Source organism: Rattus rattus, chromosome 2, assembly GCF_011064425.1.
Source record: "Rattus rattus isolate New Zealand chromosome 2, Rrattus_CSIRO_v1, whole genome shotgun sequence".
NCBI classification, from domain to species: Eukaryota; Metazoa; Chordata; class Mammalia; order Rodentia; family Muridae; genus Rattus; species Rattus rattus.
The window spans coordinates 192,486,432-192,506,709 of record NC_046155.1 but is presented as its reverse complement, the minus strand read 5'-3'; the positions used below and the strand labels follow the sequence as shown (position 1 = coordinate 192,506,709).

General features: G+C 46.8%; 3 protein-coding genes across 5 annotated transcripts in view; 2 read left to right on the top strand and 1 right to left on the bottom strand.

Moving 5' to 3' along the window:
* Positions 1-2,922, top strand: part of Tmem181 (transmembrane protein 181) — a 53,784-nt gene extending 50,862 nt beyond the window's left edge. For both annotated transcript variants that reach the window (XM_032894743.1, XM_032894744.1), the window contains one exon: positions 28-2,922. Coding sequence is in view for 1 of the 2 variants with exons in the window: in XM_032894744.1 (XP_032750635.1) it covers positions 28-106 (79 nt within the window). In the remaining variant the exon portion in view is untranslated. The remainder of the gene's footprint in view (positions 1-27) is intronic.
* A 1,788-nt stretch (positions 2,923-4,710) lies between these two features.
* On the bottom strand, positions 4,711-11,680 carry Dynlt1 (dynein light chain Tctex-type 1). 2 transcript variants are annotated; one of them, XM_032894740.1, is made up of 5 exons: positions 11,573-11,677; positions 9,349-9,390; positions 5,988-6,111; positions 5,543-5,620; positions 4,711-5,122 (listed from the first exon to the last, which is right to left on the bottom strand). In XM_032894740.1, the coding sequence occupies exons 1-5, from the start codon at positions 11,597-11,599 to the stop codon at positions 5,052-5,054; spliced, it is 342 nt and encodes a 113-aa protein (XP_032750631.1). In that variant the 5' UTR covers positions 11,600-11,677; the 3' UTR covers positions 4,711-5,051. The 2 variants fall into 2 exon arrangements, with proteins under 2 accessions (XP_032750631.1, XP_032750630.1); XM_032894739.1 differs by having other exon boundaries at positions 4,711-5,620; positions 11,573-11,680.
* Positions 11,681-15,027: 3,347 nt separating this feature from the next.
* Sytl3 (synaptotagmin like 3) overlaps positions 15,028-20,278 on the top strand; it is a 69,147-nt gene continuing 63,896 nt past the window's right edge. The window contains exon 1 of the mRNA XM_032894738.1: positions 15,028-15,271. The gene's annotated coding sequence lies outside the window, so the exon portion shown is untranslated. The remainder of the gene's footprint in view (positions 15,272-20,278) is intronic.

Here is a 20,278-nt window from a genome sequence, read left to right as displayed (position 1 = left end):
GCAGGTCAAAGGTCTCTTTTACAACAGGAGTGACTATGAAGAAATGCCCCTGCAGAATGGCCAGGCCATCCGAGCCAAGTGCAGAGAGGAGTCGGACAGTGACTGAGCCCCGGGCAGCAGATGGGACAGCAAGGGGGCCAGAGACCTGCCTGAGTGATGCGTTCTGGCCCTTTTCTTCTATCCGCTTGTGTCTGGACTCCTCTGTAAGCAAAAGTTTCCTGTTCCTTATTTGTTTACATATTTTTAAAAGAGAAACCAAATGGATTGACATGTGTTTGCTGTGAGGGTAGCCCCACGATTTAAGAAGAGGGGCTGGCTGGTAGAGAAGCCAAAGGCATTTCCTTACGTCGATAGCAGGTGAGACGGAGCCTATGTGCAGTCATGAGGAGAAATTACCCATTTTTAATAAAAAGAATTATGTACTTTTTTCCCTTTTAAAAAGCAATTGAGTCTGTGAGAGGCCTGATGACCAAGGTCCCAGTGTGGCAGTGACAACTCTTCCCTCTGAGGCACCGGTCTTGAGTGCTCTACCCTCAAGGGAAGCCTAGCCTGGGCCTCCCTCAGGGGGTGGCCTGTCCCCATCCTCCCCAACACATGAAGCGGTCAGTGTGCTGACTCCCAGGCATCTGGATGATGGCTTTGATTGTGTTTGGTGAGCCACATACAATGTCATTTTCAGGATGGCGGGTGGCCAGGTTCCCATCCATCATTGCCCCTGAGCAGAAGTGACAGTGATGTTGAGTCCAGAGTGGGCTGACAGCTGGAGGAAGTGAAGGCGGCTACAGGCCAGTAGCGCTGTGGGCAAGGTCCTGTGTCATGGTGCTCTGGAAGGGTCTGTACAGATAGGATTGGGTCTCCCTGTGCTCGAGGTGGAAAACGGGGTGGTCCTTCCCACTCCAAGAGTTTCTGCATCTCCACTGAGTATGAAACCTCCAGAGAGCTCTATTTTTTTTTTTAAATGAAAGCTACATGAAATACAACTGTTTTAGAAATTCTTTATTGCCAGAAACTTTCTGTTTAACATTAGGAACTAAAATAAAGAGAAAGCAAACCTTTTGAATGGCTATAGAGACACCTTCAGATGAAGGAATTTGCCCCAAGGTCATTCTGTGTTTAGTGTTGCTCTGAGGAAAATGGATGTCACCTGCACTGGTGAAGTTCAGCACCGGAAGTCGAGTGCCACTGCCTTCTATCCTGCTCCTCAGAGTCACCCCACACAGAACCTCTGTGTTTACCTGGTAAAGGTAGCCGTCCTCCCTGCCTCTGTCTTGGCAAATCAGAGGCCCAGCTGGGGTAGATCACTCTCCAGGCAACACCGTGTTCCCCTCATCTATGCAGCGACTGCGATTTCCACTCTGAGCTGCAGGTTTCTGTCTCTGGGCCGGGACTCCAGGGATGCCAGAGGCTCTGCAGTCTACCCGTCTTTTAAACTTCAACATACTTTAACATGGATTCCATGTGCATTGTTTTTTTAAAAAAACAAACTTGTAAATATGAATGTTGGAATGGAACTGTCATCGCAAGGGTAACGGGTTTACATGGTTTTTACACTTGCTGTGCTCACTGAGAAGATACCGGAAGGGTGTGTTATCGACTATTCCCTTGCAGTGGACCACTGTAGCTGCCATTTCATGGACACTGACTTGTGCTGATCCCAAGATGCTCTAATGTGTGAGAGTTTACACGTCTTCATCATAAGTCTCCATGGTTTAGAACGCTATTATTTATCAGTCAATGTAAGATATTTTAAGCATTTAGATATGGATGTCAGAACTTTTAAAAACTGCCCTGTAGTAGAATTATAAACTGATCCTACTGTCTGTAAAACTAAGGGAATTTTTTTTTCTGTTGACATAGGAATTACAGAGAAGCACTCCCTAGTGTCGCGTCCATCGTGTATTATATACCCTGTAAAGCGTGGCTTACAGAACTAAGACTTCAGTGTGCAGGTGAAGCTCAGGGGTTAGGTTAAATCACTACACTCTGCCGGGACTTTTGATAGTAACCACAAGACTGTTTTGTTCTGAGGGGATTAAAATTTCATAAACTTGTTATAAAATCAAAGGGCTGACTAGTTCTTTCAGGGTAATGGTTTGAATCATACTATCTCTGGGGTATTTTTATATTTGTCCAATCCAGGGGAACCTGGAAGATGACAGCTCCCAGATTCCCCCACGAGAGCGTCACTGTCCCTGTGGATAGTGAGCCTGCTTGGTTTACTGTCATGGCAGCAGTGGGTTGGTGCCTTCAAGCCCCATCTGAAAGGCTAGAGAAGAGTACGTAAACTTACATCTGAGGCAGTGAGGCAGTGAGGCAGTCTCCACACAGTTAGGCTGAAGTAAGTAGGTTTTGGTATGCAAAGTCAACCTGCAGAGGGGTAGTTTATAAAGCGGTCTCACCAGCCCCAAGTGCTGAACCATCGAAGGTGCAGTTAGGATAAACAGGTACAAACATGGTTGCTATCTTTGTAGGGAAAACCCAAGCACCCACCAGAGAACTAAGGCCCTCCATGAGGGACAGACCTGAGTCTAGGTGTGTATTTGTATACTTGCCTTAGTGTTAGATTTGGGGGTGAAGGGGCAGCTGGTTTTGTTTTTGTTTTTGTTTTTTTTTCTGGCCAAAGGGAAATTGGTTTCGCCAGTCACCTCGCTGAACATTTTACCTTGGTGGTTTGGGTGCTGCTAGGTGCTACCATTCTGACATATCCTGTGACACAGAACAGGTGAATGCCATTGTATGACACAGGGATTGTCTGCGTCTGAGAACTACCTTTTTACAAATGTCTGTAACTATCTGCCAATCGAAGACACTAGCCTCTGCGCCCGCTGACACTGGACGTCAGTGGGGCAGTGCTGCCTGGGCAGTCACGGGGTAAATGCTTATTTATGAAAAACTCAATAAAACTCACATTTTGGGATTTTGTACTAGACTTTTTGTTGCTGTCACAGAGACCTGATGAAAACCTCACAGGAGGGCCCATGGCTGCCTCCCTCCACCATGGGTCTGTGATGAGGAAGAATGGGTCCCCAGAGTGTGTGGCCAAGTTACTCACCTCTTGACACGAAGGGACCAGACAAGACAGAGGCCCTCACCACTAGGGATATTTGCTGTAACCCGCTTCTTTCTGCAACAAGCTTCACCTTCAGGTTTCCACAGCATCCCCAAATATCACTGCCACATGAGGACAAGTGTCTAACATGCACCTGTAGGGGACATTTCTCATCTAAACCATAACAGCTTCATTCTGACTCTGTCTCTTGTTCACTGATGTTAATATACTTCTAACTTTTAATCTTTAGTGTATTACTTGCTTTTTATATGAATGCTTTAGAAAGAGGACCTCGGAGACCACAGCAAGGCTCTTCAGCCAGGGATACTGGGAGACGGCTCGGTGGGTTAAACGCTTGCTGTGTGAGAACAGAGCCTGAGTTTGGATCTGCAGCGTCCATATAAGAGCAGGCACAATGGTCTGTGTCTGTAACCCAGGGCTGGGAAAGCGGAGCAGAGACGGGCCGGTCCCACTGGTTTGGTGGCCAGACAATTTAGCTAACAGTGTGCTCCAGGTTCAGCGAGAGACCCCCCATCTCAGAAAATATGCTGGAGCTGGACACACACAGAAGACCATGCATGAGTGTGCACTCCTGCACACATGCACACACAGTGTGGTGATGCCAATCAGTGTCTGAACGTCCCCACAAGGAGCATCCCAGCGTGGCCAACAGACAGCCTAGTCTTTGGGGTCCTTCTCACTAGGATTTGTGACTTGAAATTAACTGAATAAACTGTTGGCCCTTGGTGAAACCCAAGCTACAGCACTGTTAAGAACACAGCAATTCTGAAAAGCATTCTGTAAGCTGCAAAATACTAAACATGGAGCTTCTACTAAAACTCCAGGAACCTAGGTCTGGAAGCTACAGGATACCAGCGCTGGCCAAGCATGTGTAGGTCAGAGCTTACCGGTTTGCAAGGCCTTCCCTTCCAGGAAGCAGGAACTAGGAATGTAGGACTGCAACATGCCTAGGCTCCTGTCCTCCGGGTAAAATGGCCCGTTTCTATCCTGGAGGGCCAAGGCAGAGCTGTATTCATTGTCCTCTATTAAGAGGGCAAGTGTGTTTATCACATTGCTAGGGAAAGAAACACAGGAGTCTTTCCTCCTGTGCTTGTTGCTTCCTGGTTTGTGCCACCTGAGGCAGACAGTGCAGCGGGTAAAGGGGTTTGCCACCAACTCTGACTACATGACTTCTGTTCCTGGGAGCAGTGGTGGAGAAAGAGCCAACTCCCACAGTTGCCTCTGACCTCTGACCTCCACAGGTGCGCCATGGGAGGCATCCTTACTTAGTCTCACATATGTAACTAAAAAACTAAGCAGCTAAACTGATGGGATGGAAACGTCCGCCATTTTTCTAGATCTGAGGCTCCATGCCACACATGTCTAGCTCGCCCACGAGGTTTGTGACCCTCTCTCCAGCTCTGCCAGTGTTAGCAGGTCTCACCACCACAGTAAGATCCAGGCCCATGGCCTCAAGCATGACCTACAAAGCTGGCTTTGTACTGTCCTGAGACCATCAGCAGGGTCTGAACATTAGTTCAGATCTGCGTATAAGCATGTAAAAGGCTAGAAGCAACCTTTTTTCTTTTCCTCAAACTAATTCTGAAGGCAGTAGCCACAGGTTCTCATGTGTTACTCCAAGCTACAAAGAACACAAAAACTAATTCTGAATAATTTATTATTCTAACAAAAGTATAAAGTTTGGAAAATTAGTGTATCTGAATCATTTCAGAAAGTAGAGAAGTTTTCACTAGCAGTTGAGATCTTAGCACCTTTGAGAAGACAGTTAAGACAACTAGTACTGCCCGCCTCGGATGACAGGTGGCTGCTCATCTGCCTGGTGTCTGTCGTGTGGCTCCTGTGGCCAGGGTCATTTGGTTTATTTCTCTACATTTTGGGAGTGCCTCAGAACAACTTAAGGAGGAGGAAGGTATCCGCCCAACATAGCTGGTGGTAAGATGGACTAGAAACGCTGGGACCGGAGGCTGAGGCAGTCAGGCGGTCAGATGGACAGTCCGAAGGCACTGACGATGCAGTACATGGTCTTGTTCTCCCATCGGACTGTGCAGCTCCCTGTGGGGGAGACAGACGCACAGGAAATGAGGGTGCCCAGGAGATTCGGGTCCTACCATGCCAGCACTGCAGTGCATGCCTCTGGCATGCACAGAAAGTGACTTTAATGCCTGACTTTACTTACAAATGGGCAAGAGACCACAGAATGTTTGGGGGTTTTGTTTGTTTAGATAGGGTCACACTGTGTAGTCCAGGCTAGCCTCAAACTCACAGAGATCTGTGTGCCTCTGCCTTGCCAGATCTGGCATGTGCACCACTCCACCAGGCAATGGCAACTTCGAGAAATGCACTGAAATTGGGACATCAAGTGTGCACTTCACAGAACACTGCTTCGCGCTGCAGATCTCTGAACCACGGAGCTATGTGAAAGTTCCAGAGCAGTGGGCATAACAACACTGTCTAGGAGGGTAAGAATCCTACCGTCCGTGGAGCTGTCCCAGAAGCAGGAACTTGCGGTGTGTAACCCAGCGCCATTCTTCTGCATGATCACACAGGTCACTTAAATTAAACAAACATGCATGCGTTACAAAATTAAAACAAATGTGTGTTAGAAAAACTGGCAATATACAGGGGCAGCCTGTGCTGTCTCACTTGACCAACTACGTATTTCCTTTTTCTTAACATGTTCTCAACATGTCTGATCAGACATCCTGTGAACTCGTCTGACATAATCCCGGAGACGCTGGCATTAGCCTGGCATGGCAAGTGTGTGGTATACATTCACTACACAAGGGACCCGGGCCCAGAAGGAACTTTCTTGGAAGTTTGACAACCAATTGCTAGGTGACCTTTCTTCTGGCACCAGACACACCTCAGATCATTATTTAAAGAAACTATCAAAATACACAAGAAGAAAATCCCTTACCAATGTATTTAAATGGCTTCCCCAGTTTGGTGAGTTGGCTCAAAGTCTGTTCTACAACATTAGTGGTCCACTGGTTGACTTTGCTGTGCTGGTAGGCGTTACCACCGATGGCACTTTCTATAGCCTAGGGGGAAAGAGCACAAGAGGTCACAGAGAGAACCTGCTCCCGGTCACCCGACATGGCCCATGGCCCTTAGGAACTAAAGCCAGAACTCTCAGAAGATGCGAGCTCATGCTCAGTCATGGCCTCCTCTGCCTGTGTGGCCTCCTCTGCATCCCAGCAGGGTTTCTGTCAGCTGAAGATGTGTGTTCTACAGAACCTGTCCGTTAGACTCAGCACTTCACTGGAACAAAAGGACTGACTGTTTACACTGCCGTTCACACTAAAGAGAAGCAACATTTTTCCTTATTGAGGCTGAAAAATATTTTATTTTGCCAGTTTCTTAAAACTATACCCGTCATTTTTTCCAAACTATAAATATACAGATATAATTTGTGTATGTCAGATGACATTTTACTGGATGTTTGTACAACTGGCAACATACAACCTATCCAGTCTTGTAGCGCCGTGGCCTCATTGCACAGGCTGTGCTACTGCACTTTCCAGATAACTGAAGATGGAGTGTGTGGGAGTGTGGTGGATTCCAGGGCTCCTGGATAGCACGGCTCACTGTCCTGTCCCTGTAATATCAGTGACTCTCAGGGTCTTTCCCCAGCATCCCCTCTCCCAGATGCCAGTGAGGCTCTGGGCAGCTCCCGCCCCTTCTAACTTGCTGGAAGCCATTAAAGGAAGGTGTCATATAGCCTAGAGTAAAGACAGACGTGGGTCCAGGGCTCGCTGCACAATGGTGGGGAAGGAATGGGCCACGCACTCCAGGCTGAGGGCAGCAACGGCTTCTGAGGGGTAAACGCTGGTTTCCACCTCCGGTCTTGGGGCTCTGAGCAGTCACGCTGACCCAGCTCCTCTGCCATGTCTGCAACCCTGGGCTGAGAGCACACCAGGGGCTGAGGACTAGCGTCTTGATTTAGTCACGGCATGGCTAAACACCAGTACTGTCAAAGGAGGAAGGGCAAACCCCCTCCACGCTCTATGGAGTCCAGTTTTAGGGAGAAAGGAAAACTGATTTTGGATCCACTCCTATTCCACCTAATACTTTTAAACAGCTTGAGGACAGAACTAACCTACTGCCAGGGCAAAACCGCTGAGTCACCTCACACTTCGCTATGGACTGCTAATGTGTCCTTCAACCACCTGCTGCCTAGCAACCCAGCCTGAGTGGATGCAGGCATCAAGAGGCAAGACTCATTCCTAACAAACCCACTCTTTCCTTCACAGTTCTGGCTTAATCACCACGGTTCTGCTTCCCACCTACTCCACAGGAAACACTGCATGAAGAACCAAAAGGCAAACTTACACTCCCTGCAAAGCACCAGAAAAGCCACACTGGATGTTGAGCCATGTACTTAACAGAGAAAATCATTTTGGTTTTGGATACTTCTCACAAAAAAAGAGTGTGGCTCTTTAACACTCTGGCACAAGTCAATATGAATATCAAAACTTTTGCACTGTAGTCAATCCAAAATTACTTCAGAGGACCTCATACGGGCCCATGGTGGTGGGAGAGTCCTGGCAGTCAGGGCTTGAGACAGCAGATCACAAGGTAAGGAATGCTGGGGGGTTAGTGTGCTTCCCCTTTGTCTTCAGATTGGGACCTCCCTGCCTATGGCACAGTGCTGCCCACATCCTGGGTAGGTCTTTTACCTCAGCTAGCCCAATCTAGACAATTCTTCACAGACACAAAGATGTGTGGTGACCAGCCACCTCATATTCCTGCCACCATGATGGACTGTCTCCCATCCAACCTTATGAGCCAAAATAAACCCTTCCTTCCTAAACTCTGCTTCTGTCAGACACACTCAGGGTGTTCCAATTCCTTTTGCCTGTTGTCTGCATTGTTTAAGAGGAGTACTATGATATCAAGAATGCATTTTAAAATGTTAGGAAAAAACTATGAGTAACCCCTAACTGTATCTCCAGGTCCTGAGTTACATCTGTTGTTACATTTTCTCTGCAGTTGCTCTTTTTCATCAAGCACTGGAGACATTTATGCATGTGTCATGAGTCTTCATGATGCAAGGTTATACAATCCGCCTTGACACTTTCTTTCTTTCTTTCTTTCTTTTTTTAAAGATTTATTTATTTATATGAGTACACTGTAGCTGTCTTCATGCCCACCAGAAGAGAGCATCAGATCCCATTACAGATGGTGTGAGCCACCACGTGGTTGCTGGGAATTGAACTCAGGACCTCAGGAAGAGCAGTCAGTGCTCTAACCACTGAGCCATCTCTCCAGCCCGACACTTTCTAATGCCACATTAAGACTTCTTGATTCAGTATATATTATTTATATAATATAGTAATTTTTACTTAGATATAAAGTAAAAATGTTTGAAATGTCAAAACAGACACTCAGTAGCTCTTGAGGTTTTTCTCATTTTAATTCACATGGCATTTTCCTTCATACATGTGCTGGTTCCTTTATGTCAACCTGATACAAGCTCAAGTCACTGATAGGCAGGAGCCTCAACTATGAAAGTGCCTCCATAAGACCCAGTTTAGACACTGCCTATTTTTTAATATATTTTAATTAATTAGTGTATGTATATATGTGTCACTGTCTTCAGACACACCAGAAGAGGGCATCAGATCTCATTACAGATGGTTGTGAGCCACCATGTAGTTGCTGGGAACTAAACTCAGGACCTCTGGAAGAACAGTCAGTGCTCTTAACCGCTGAGCCATCTCTACAGCCCCTAAGACATTTTCTTTTCTTTTTTTTTTTTAAAGATTTATTCATTTATTATATATAAGTACACTTTAGCTGTCTTCAGATACACCAGAAGAGGGCATCGGATCTCTTTACAGATGGTTGTGAGCCACCATGTGGTTGCTGGGAATTGAACTCAGGGCCTCTGGAAGAGTAGTCGGTGCTCTTAACTGCTGAGCCATCTCTCCAGCCCAAGACATTTTCTTAATTATTAATTATTAACTGACTAGGAAGGGCCTGGCTTGTTGTGGGTGGTGCCATCCCTAGGCTTGTTGTCCTGGGTTCTGTAAGAAAGCAGGCTGAGCAAGCCAGTAAGCAGGCCCCTCCACAGTTTCTGTATCAGCTCCTGTCTCCAGGTTCCTGCCCTGCTTGAGTTCCTGTCCTGACTTCCTTTGATGATGAGCTGTGATGTGGAAGTGTAAGAATAAACCCTTCTTCCTCATGGTCATGGTGTTAAATCACAGAAATAGTAACCCTAACTCAGACACATAGTACCAGTCAAACACTTGGAAAACAAGCATGTGTCCTCTTACCTCCTTTACAATGTTGCTCACTTCATCCACAACAAATGCAGTCTGTTAAGGAAGAAAATGTAGGTAAGTTTGGTTTAAAAGAGCTTTCCCCACAGCATCAATAAGCACACAGTGAGACAGTGACTTATGACTTAGACCTCAGGCTGTCGACTGTGCAGACGAACCTCAGAGCCCAGGTGTGATGCAGCTGTCTCAGTGTCAACACTGCAAGCCGAGCCTCAAAACTAGAATCCTCTCTCTCCTTCCCCTGCTGCTGGCTGTCAGCACCATTAGCCAGTACAGGGGCCATATTATGAGCCACACCGCTTCCGTGCAAAGCAGCTGAAGAAATGTAAATTATCCACCGTGAAGATGGAACATTCTCTTCCATGAGGTAAACTGATTTAGGATGTTTAACACGTAAAAGGCTGGTGTGTGCCCATCCTTCTCTTAACCCCATGAACTACTTCAGGATCAGCTGACTGGCGGGCTGCCTGAAGTAGTTTTAAGTCTCCTTTTAACATAATACTGGATCTGAATAGGTGTAAGGGTTTCCTGAAAACATTAGCCAGGCACGAGCCTGCCAGTGTGCTGCTTACATGAGTACAAATGAACTATTCCAAGTTCTGGGATATCCTCAGCACTGGCATGCCTAGGTAGCACAGCTCACCTTAACCATGTATTACAGACTTCCCTGACTGCTGACCACAGTGGTCCCTGCCCTGTTCTAGTATCGAGTAACACCCCTTTCTCTTCAGAAGTGACCACCCAAAGCCTTCTCCCTTGCTAGACGCCCCCCCCCCAAGAAGTTGGTTGGAAACAGAGCTGAAATCACTGAAATACTGAAAATGTCATCTTCCAAGGTAAGTCAACTGAACGGCTCTTCCTAAGTGAATATGGTGATCCGAAGCGGATCCCATACCGCTAAAGTAAGAAAATAACAAAAGATAAATTGTATTGAAGCAAGTGGGCACTGCCAACTGCTACAAGAAAGGGAAAGGAGCTGAGGAGAACCTGGGGAGTTAGGGGCAGGTAGAAAAGGCTCAGCTGAGAGGGCTGCTGGGTAAACAATGGAGATTATCCGTCCTCCTGCAGCTGACACTCTTGTGTAAAACACAGGTCACTGTCTGGACACTTCACAAATGCCAGGGTCAGCCGGTTCACAGGTACAAGCTGGAATTAGAATGCAGTTTCGGGGCTTCCTCTTCACATGGCCATTTCCTTCCTATAACTGGCTGTGACTACCATAAAAGCCAGTTTTCAGCCATACATGAGATCACTGCCTGGCCAAACATCCCCTTTGCTAGCTGCTTCTGAATCACGGCTTGAGAGTTTTTACTTGCTTTCCACCAATGTTCAAACACAGAATGATCCCGACTTCCATAAAGTGTGTTAGGGAAATAGAGCAAAACTGAAAGTTTCTGATAAATGCAACGTCTTACTCTTCCCTCAGAAATATCCCTAGTTGACACTTTAGATATGCCAAAAGAGGAAGTGTTAGGGTTCTCTTATTATTATTATGATTGACAAATTGTGTGGGATTATATTGAGTTTCAACAAAGATTATTCAGAAAGAAAATGAGCAACTATTCTAAAACAGGCGTCCTTTTAGCTGTTTCTCAAATACTTGTCAGCACAAAGGAAAAGACATTTTGACAACACATCACCAAGGCGAGTGGCTGACTAGGGCACTAAGAGGCCTTGCAGTCTTCCCCGACAAGAATGAGCGATCCGTTACTATCTCAAACTGAAATGAAATGTACCCAGTGGCTGTGGCCTGGGTGGGAGGGAGCGTCACACTGAAGGACAAGGTGCGGCACCCAGACAAAGGCAGGTTCTGTTCGCACGTCGGTACTTGGCAGACGGACAGTCTGGACAGCAGACCCCCACTGCGGTCACCCGGAGCTGGCCCTGCGTGCCCGTGTCATCCTACATGCCACAATAGGATGCCTCATTTCCCAACCACGGCCCAAGGCTGGGGTCTGCAGTAGTGCAGAACGGGTGGAATGATGTCATTCTCCCGGCGTGAACCCCACCGAGACCACGAGCCCCGCGCCGTCTCTGTGGACCGCGGGCACCGCCCACGCGGGAAAGACGCGGAGTGGCCGCTGGGAACCGCCACCCAGGCTCATCAGCCTCGGGCCAGGTGGCGATGAGCAGAAGAAGCTGCGTCTTCCCAGGCGGGGCCGCGCCACATCCGGATCTCGGCCGCTACCCTCCCTCCCACAGCCCATCTGGAGGTTACCTCCTCGGAGGCCTGGAAGTCTTCCATCTTCCCTCTAGCGCGTCTCCTTCGCCCGCCGAGTAGAATGGACTGCGCAGGCGCGCTCAGGCCACGCCCACTCCGCCCCCGAGCCAGGGACCCTGACCACTACCAATAACCACCCACGCTCCAAGGCCTCGCCCCTCCACCAAAGGCTCCTCCTACCGTCTTCCACTCCTACTGGTGGCCCCGCCCACCCCTCTGCCCAGCCTTCTGCTCCTCTTTGGTCTCCAAGTAACAGGGCGTGACTCTGAGCCCTCTGGGATGTGGTTTTCAAAGCAAACTGTCAGAGCCGCCTAACCTCTCTCTAAACTGTAGCAACCCAAACCAAACAAAGGAACAAAAGCTGGTCTCGGAGGGGAAGAAGATCCTGGCCCTCCCTCCAGCTCAAACTGTAGAAATTGAAACTTTCAAACAAGTCCTGACTAGGAACAAATTGTAAAATGACTTCCTACAGTATGGCGCATTGGCTGCTTCTCCTTGGAGATAAAGATCAGGATAGTCCAGCTATCTGAACGAAAGCTTGCAGTTCTCATGTAAGAAGTACACTAGCAAGCTAGTGCCTGGAACATGTTCTTTTCAGTAATCCACCCGATCCCATGGCCAAGCCGATATCACCACTCTTTTGGATTTGATCACTTTGAAGTCTGCTCTATTTATACCCGATCAGTTTCTACACCCAGTCACATCTGTCTCTGCTAACACTGACCAGCTGCTCATTGTCTCGGGAAGCCTCAGATGAGAGTCTCCAAGCTCCCTTAATTGTGCCCCTATTGCAGGAAGTTTCCTCCTTAGCTCAAAGATAAATGTTTAAATGATATACTTGGACATAAACTCTTTTGTTGAATAACAATGAAGTTTTAGCTTTTTAAAAATGAAGAGAGGGCCTAGAGAGATGAATCAGCAGCAGTTAAGAGCACACCTGCTCTTCCAGAGGAGCTTGGCTCGCAGCACACACACGAGCCCGCTCTCATCCTGTAACCCTCTCTCCAAGGGAGCTGACATCTTCTTCTGGCTTCAGCAGACAGCGTACATTCACGCAGACACAAAAATAAAAATAAGATCTTTAAAAATAAACAATAAACCCAGCCTTCCCGTTGCTGTTTTACAAATAAATGAAATTCTTTTTTTTTTTTTTTTTGGTTTTTTTTTTTAAGGTTGGGGGAGACCTTGGGCGTTGGCGTTTCTTGGAAAGGCGCTCCTCCCCTTGGCCAAAACCCCCACCCCCATAAATGAAATTCTTTTTTTTTTTTTTTTTTTTTGGTTCTTTTTTTTTGAGTGGGGAAACCCAGGGCCTTAAATGAATACCAGATAAAAGCCCCATAAATGAAATTCTTAAATGGATGTGGGTAACACATTTTTGTAATCCCAGCACTTAGTGGGGTAAGACAGGAGGATTAAAAAGAGCTCAAGGCCAGCCTGGGCTATGAAGCAAGGAGAATGTAAAAACAAACAAACAAACAAAAAAAAAAACAAAAAACAAAAAAAAAAACAAAAAACAAAAAACAAAAAACAAAAAAAAAAGCAAGATTCTGTATTCTCTTAATGTATCCTGCTGTTTTGATCCAAATCATGTCACCTATCCCAAAATCCATTCACATTCCAGAATGTGACTTAATTTGGAGATGGGACATTTAACGAGGTTTCATTAAGGTGAAGTCCTGTGTGTAGGTCCTCAGCAGACATAACATGTCCTTATTATAAAGAGTTTAGGACACAAACAGGTACCCATAGACTACCATGTGAAGACACCGGAAGGTGGCCCTCAGTAAGTCAGTGGTGTAGGCCTCCAGAAAAGAATGGGCCCCACTCATCCTGGGCTCCCAAACTGTGAGAAAAGAAATTCCTATGCGAGCCATCCCTTCTGTGATATTTGTTATGCAGCCAGAACAGACTGACACATCCACTTTTTAGGTACAGATTCTCATTTTCAAAGCAGTTTTTCTCAAATACTCCTAAACAGGTTGACCTAGCACTTCATGCCTATAATTCTACTACCCAATAAATACAAGTTACTATTTACTGAGGATTTTATCTTAGGACCAGAGATTCCCCCATCGCAACCCCTGTGCACATAACAGACACACCACAAATGCTGTGTGATTGAACAGGAGCAAGCCGTAAAGCCAAGAGGGAGGCCTGGTGAGTCTCCCCAGGAAGTGGAGATTCACAGAGTGATTTGCTTGAGATCACTCAAGATTGGTATCACCCTTTATTTTTAATAAAGTTTTTAATTTATTTGTGTTCATGTGTGGTGTATGTGTGTGTGCATTTGTAGAAGTCAGAAGTGAGCATAATCATCTTCTGTTACCTCTCTCTCTCTGACTTTTGCTTCTCTCTCCTCACCCCTTCTCAGCACTGGATGCCACCTCTGCACCTGGCTGTTCTGTGGGTGCTGGGGGCGCTCAGGTCATCATGCTTGGACAATGTGATGGTTTGTATATGCTCGGCCCTGGTGGTGGCACTATTAGAAGGTGTGGCCCTGTTAGAGTTGGTGTGGCCTTGTTGGAATAGTTGTGTCACTGTGGGTGTGGGCTTTAAGACCCTTGTCCTAGCTGCCTGGAAGTCAGTCTCCTCATAGCAGCCTTCAGATGAAGATGTAGAACTCTCAGCTCTGCTTATCCCATGCCTGTCTAGACGCTTCCATGTTCTTGCCTTGATGATAATGAACTGAACCTCTTAACCTGCCAGCCCCAATTAAATGTTGTCCTAAGAGTTGCCTTGGTCATAGTGTCTATTCACAGCAGACCTAACTAAGACAAACATCTAGCCCTCTATCCCACCAAACCATCTCCACAGCTCCCAAAGCTCACACTCTTACCTTAGTCTCCCTACTACATCCCAACCCTCAGCATCTGTGCTGGAGGTGGACAAGTTCAGGGTCCTGGTACTAGCATCCTAGGTCATATAGGAGTAAGGCATCTCACAGCAGAAGTGGAGATGGAAAGAAGGGAGGAGGAGGAGGGAAGGAGAAGGAAGAAGAAGGAGGAGAGGAGGAAGGAGGGAAAGGAGGAAGGAAGGGAAGAGGAGGAGGAGGGAAGGGAAGGAGGAGGAGGAGAGGGGAGGAGGGAGGGAGGAGGGTAGAACCCAAACCCACTTCTTATAAGAAACCCACTCTTGCATTAATGGGCCCACTCCCAGGATGTTAATCTAGCCCTGAGAGCAGAGACCCTGTGGCCTTCTCTTCACATCACTGATACCCAAAGCTGCAGCAGTTACATTGGAATAAGTTTGAGAAGGGACAGCCATTCAGAAGATGACAAGTATGCCTGTGATTTTCCTATTATTCTGCATGCATGTTAGCCTTCAAAAAAAATTACCCATGACCGAGAAGTACCCATGACCATCCATGAGACGCTGTTCTTTGTGGTGTCACTAGTCATACTTCTGAGGTCACACACAGGAAACACACCGGGCTCTGCTGGGCGTTTGGGGGGAAAGATGAGACATTTCACCGAAGACTCTTATATTCTTGCAGTGTAAAATTTTTGTGTGAGCTCCTCGGCATAGCATTGGATGTCTCCACTGTCTGGGTCCTTGGTGAAGTGGAATTAGCCACAGACACACTTGGGATTGCCATGTGAATCGTCAGCTTCAGCCAGTGCCTGGCAGGAAGGAAGGAGACACACAAGTCAGTGAGTGAAGAACTGACTTCCTCAGCAGGACACCCTCCAGATCAAGGTAGGATGAAGCCCTATGTCTACATGGGAGTCTTTTGAGTCCGGTAGGGGAAACTGCAGTCGTTAGAGCTGTCCCTAAATTGATGGCAGGAATAGCAAGCCTTGTGATTGTTGAATAGGAGACATTGAAAGAGTAATGACGAACCCGGTGCAGTGGTGGTACACACCTTTAAACCCAGCACTCCGGAGGCATAGGCAGGTGGGTCGGTGGATCTCTGTGAGTTTGAGGCCAGCCTGGTCTACAAAACAAGTTCTAGGACAGGTAGAGCTACACAGAGAAACCTTGTCTAAAAGAAGAAATAAGGAAAGAAAGAAAGAAAGAAAGAAAGAAAGAAGAGAGGGAGGAGGGAGGGGGAGAGAGAGAGAGAGAGAGAGAGAGAGAGAGAGAGAGAGAGAGAGAATGTTTTAAATGGTATCAGGAAAGTAATTTAAGATTTTAAGAACAGGGCTGGAGAGATGTCTCAGTGGTTAAGGGCACCGACTGCTCTTCCAGAGGTCCTGAGTTCAAATTCCAGCAACCACGTGATGGCTCACAACCATCTGTAATGAAATCTGATGCCCTCTTCTGGTGTGTCTGAAGAAAGTGACAGTGTACTTATATATAATAAATAAATAAAATCTTTTAAAAAAAAAGATTTAAAGAACAAACCACAAGACAGTATGCCAAAGTCATGTGTCATGGGCTTCTCAGCCAATGGAATATCATCTGGCTTCTTTGGCTTTCAAGGTCTGATAGAATCAACTTCACTGATTTAGGCTGTTTTCATGAACCTTGACATCTAATTTGAAAATGAAAGATAAATATAATTTTCAACAAAGAAATGAAGTTGCCCAGGACCTACCTTACCATGAACTCATAGAGATCCACCTACCTCTGATTCCTGAGTACCGAAATTAAAGGCGTGAACCACCAGACCCTTAAATTTCTATTAATTGAGCTTCCTTCTACACCAAATAGATACCTCGGTAAGATATAGGTTGTCAAAGGAAAGTGTATATTAGATCTTACAGATCTATTGAAAGAAGAGTCAATAGAGAAAAAATTATTCAGCCAAGATAATTAATTGGAGACTATAACTTCTTAACTTCTGCATCCAGACAAAGAATCAGGTTTCAGAAGTGAGAGGATCTAGGTCCCAGTGTGACTTCAGGTAAATTACCAAATGCCCTCCCTCTGTTTTCAAATCTGTAGAGTGGGTGTGCTTACTTCAGCCTGCCACACTGACCTTTAGTGTATAACATACTTACTAAACTTCAGGGCCCAGAGAGAGCACTGGATAAACAGTGGCTATCCCAACAACAAACAAACGGAGTAACAGTAGTCTGTGGTTGCTATGGCAACATTGTGTTACTTTTTACTTCTTTGACCTTCTGTGTGAAGAGGTCAAGTTTAAACCATGAAAATCACGATTCTTTTTTTTTTTTTTTTTTCTCCTTTACTCTGATTCTACAAGAACATGGGAGGTGCAGGGGAAAGCCAGGTAGCAAGGCTCCACCAAAATAAGGACCACGCGTAGCATTCCCACAGAGAGCCATGGTTCTTCCCCACTTTATGCATATTATTGTATCTTAATGCTAATGTTCTAAGGGATCTAGGCTGGCCCACCTTGTAGAAACTGTCAAAATGAACGTTAAAGAAATGGGACGTTGGCCTGGGCTTTGCTGGCTTCCCCAGAAACCCCACCAAAGATTAATGATAACCAGTAAAGATTAACTTTTTGAGCACACAATTCTCTTCCTATGCAAGGCTTTCTGATAAGGCTCATTTATGCAAAGTCTTGGAAGCCTGTGAATGGGAGCCCAGTTCTGGCTGGAACTAGAGATAACCACTCTTCTTTATTCCTTGTCTGCCTCGGGTGAGCTCGTGTTCTTTGTGGCAATCAAAGGCTTTCATAGAGAAGCTACAGCAGGAGCATAAAGGGCGTGATTTCTCAGGGACAGTGTTAAGGTCTGTTTAGTCACTCTGTCCTTTGCGTTGGAGGCAGAAGTGTTGTGGTCTCATACTGAAGCTGAGAAGAGTCAAAAAAAAAAAAAAAAAAAAAAATCTGCGGCGGAACAGCTGGGCCAAGCTGCAGCCTCGGAAGCACGGAGCTCTATCAGTGAGCAGCTGTGGCTTGCAGGCTGCGAGAACAGGCTGGGCGGGGTGGGACAGGGTGTTCTTCTCAGGCACGCATGCTGCTGCCCGCTCACTTCCATTCTGCTGTCAAGTTGCCCCAACACAGGACCGACATCTATTTCCTTTGGTTCCGTGGCTGCCAGCTCAAAACACACATCAGTAAGTAAAGAAACAAGAGCCTGCCTACAGTCAGGGACTGCCTCCCCCTCTCCTTTGTCTTTCAACTCTCCGTTTCCTGTTCTTGCCCCCTTGCCAGCTCTCAAAGCCAAAGTCAAGGTTGGCTGCTGGGCCCAGGACAGCAACAAGCACTGTTTCCATAGCAGGAACGAATGCAGGCATGTATGTGTCAACCACAGGGACGGGTTTTGAGACCTGAGAGCTTTGCTGATATTGTCACTGTGCAAAGGCCACAGAGCATAGGTGGCTATGACCTCCCCAGAGGAGACAGCGTTTTGGGACTGCGTGGTGGTTAGCTTTGTCTTCTTGCCCCAACCTAGAATTCCCTGGCAGGAGAGTGTCAGTGAGGGACTGTCTACATTGTGACAGTCTGTGGGCATGTATGTGAGAGATTCCCTTAATTGAGTTAGTTGATGTGAGTGGTACCAACCCTTAAACAGGGGGGAGGGACTCCTGAACTGTATAAAAGTGGGGAGATTGAGCTGATCACAAAAATTAATTAATTAGTTAATTAGTTAATTAATTAAGCAAGCAGGCAAACTTGCATGTGCTTTCTCTCTGTCTTGTCTATGATGTGGTGTGACTAGCTGTCTGAACTTCCAGGACTTCCCCACGGCAAACTTGGAATTGTAAACTGAAACCAACTCCTTTCTCTCTGCTTCATTTGTTGGGATATTTTATCACAGCGACAGACAGACACGAAGTCGGGACAGGCTGCTGTTCTATAAGAGGCTTCTCTTTACAGCTGTGTGACTTTTTCCATCATAGATGTCACCTCTGTGTCCTGGTCAGCCCTCCCTGGTTCTGGCCCTTTCTTCCCTCCCCATGTACATTAAAGCGTGCTTTCTTTTCCCAAACATCCCCATGGGCTGTGAAGGGTTTGTTTGCCTGCTATTTCTCTGGCCTCTGGAATACAGATTGGTCTGACCTGGCTTTGTGTATGCAGTTCCTCACTTGCACCAGCAGGTCAGTGAATGATGCTAGACGCTGCGCCATGCCGGGTCAGCAGACTGTCTGGATGCTGTAGCCCTCCCTTCCCCTGGGGTCCAAAATGGCTGCCCATGCAGACAAAATAGAAGCACAGTCCATTCCTGAACCGTGGTTTCATCTTTCACATTTTTAGTTACTCAGGGAAACCACCATTCAAAAATTCAAAATGGCTTATTCTAGAAGTAAGCACTTCACATGTTTTAAATAATTTACTATAGCCTATGCGGTGGTTGGTTTCTAACTGTCAGTTTGCCACAACTTGAAAACAGTGATTCTAAGGGATTATCCCCCAACAGGTTGGCCTGTGTGACTGCCTGAGAGTGGCTGTCTCAACTATTTACTTTATTGGATTTTTTAAAATTAAATTTTATTTTTTTTCCTGGGTTCGATCCCCAGCTCCGAAAAAAAAAAAAAAAAAAAAAATTTATTTTTTTTTTTACTTATTCACTTTGCATCCTGCTCATTGACAATCCTTCCCAATCCTCCCCCAAACCCTCTTCCCCCTCCCATCCCCCTCCCCTTCTCTGAGCAGATGGGGGACCCCCCAACCCTCTTCCCCCTCCCATCCCCCTCCCCTTCTCTGAGCAGATGGGGGACCCCCCAACCCTCTTCCCCCTCCCATCCCCCTCCCCTTCTCTGAGCAGGTGGAGGATCCCTCACACCCCTCCCTACTCTCCCCCACCCCTGGTATCTCCCACCCTAGCACTTCAGGTCTCTGCCTGGGCTAGGCGCTTCCTCTCCCACCGAGGCCAGACAAGGCAGCCCATAGGAAGAACATATCCCACAGACAGGCAACAGCTTTTGGGACAGCCCCTACTCCAGATGTTCAGGACCCACATGAAGACCAAGCTGCACATGTGCTACATACGTGTGGGGAAGCCTACATCTAGCCCATGTAAATTCTTTGGTTGGTGGTTCAGGCTCTGAGAACCCCAAGGCCCAGGTTAGTTGATTCTATTGGTCTTCCTGTGGAGTTCTATCCCCTGCAGGGCCACAATCCTTCCTCCTGTCCCTCCATAGCTCCACAGTCCCCAAGCTCCATCCACTGTTTGGCTGTGGTGTGTTTGCATCTGGGGTGGAGCCTGTCTTATTGGTAGCCTTGACTGGCTTGGTCTTACTTAGTAGACCCGGTTAGCCTTGAACTCACAGAAATTTGCTTCCTTCTGCCTCCTTGGTGCTGGATTAAATGTGTGTGCCACAGCGCTCAGTCCTTGATTGTTTATTGATGTGGGACTACCCACCCTGATATGGGCGGGCTGTTTCATTGGCTAGGCCCTCAACTGTGTTAAAGAAAACCCGAGTAGGAGCCAGTGGCACGTATACATTCATTTCTGAGGCTATAAGTTTCTGCTTTGACCTCTCCTCCATTATGGACTATGACCTGGAAGTATAAGCCAAATAAGCCCACCCCCTCCACCCCCCAACCCTTGCCGCTTTTTGTCAGGGTGCTTGTTGTGGTAACAGAAATGGAACGGCTTATTACATAACTTAACCTTTCATGCCCAATGCTTGTTTATACCTGAAACTTTATTAGAGATTTGATAGAAAAGACTATATGCAGGGTGGACGCAGGGTGGACGCAGTCTGTGCTTCTGGCACCAGCAGAAGGGCTTTGGTCAGTCCTGGGTGGGGCTGCTGTGTCTGAGAAATCCCTCAGACAGTGTCCTATGCCGCACAGCCCTAGAGAAATGGTTTCCTCTTCTGCTCCTCTCCTTCCTGAACAAA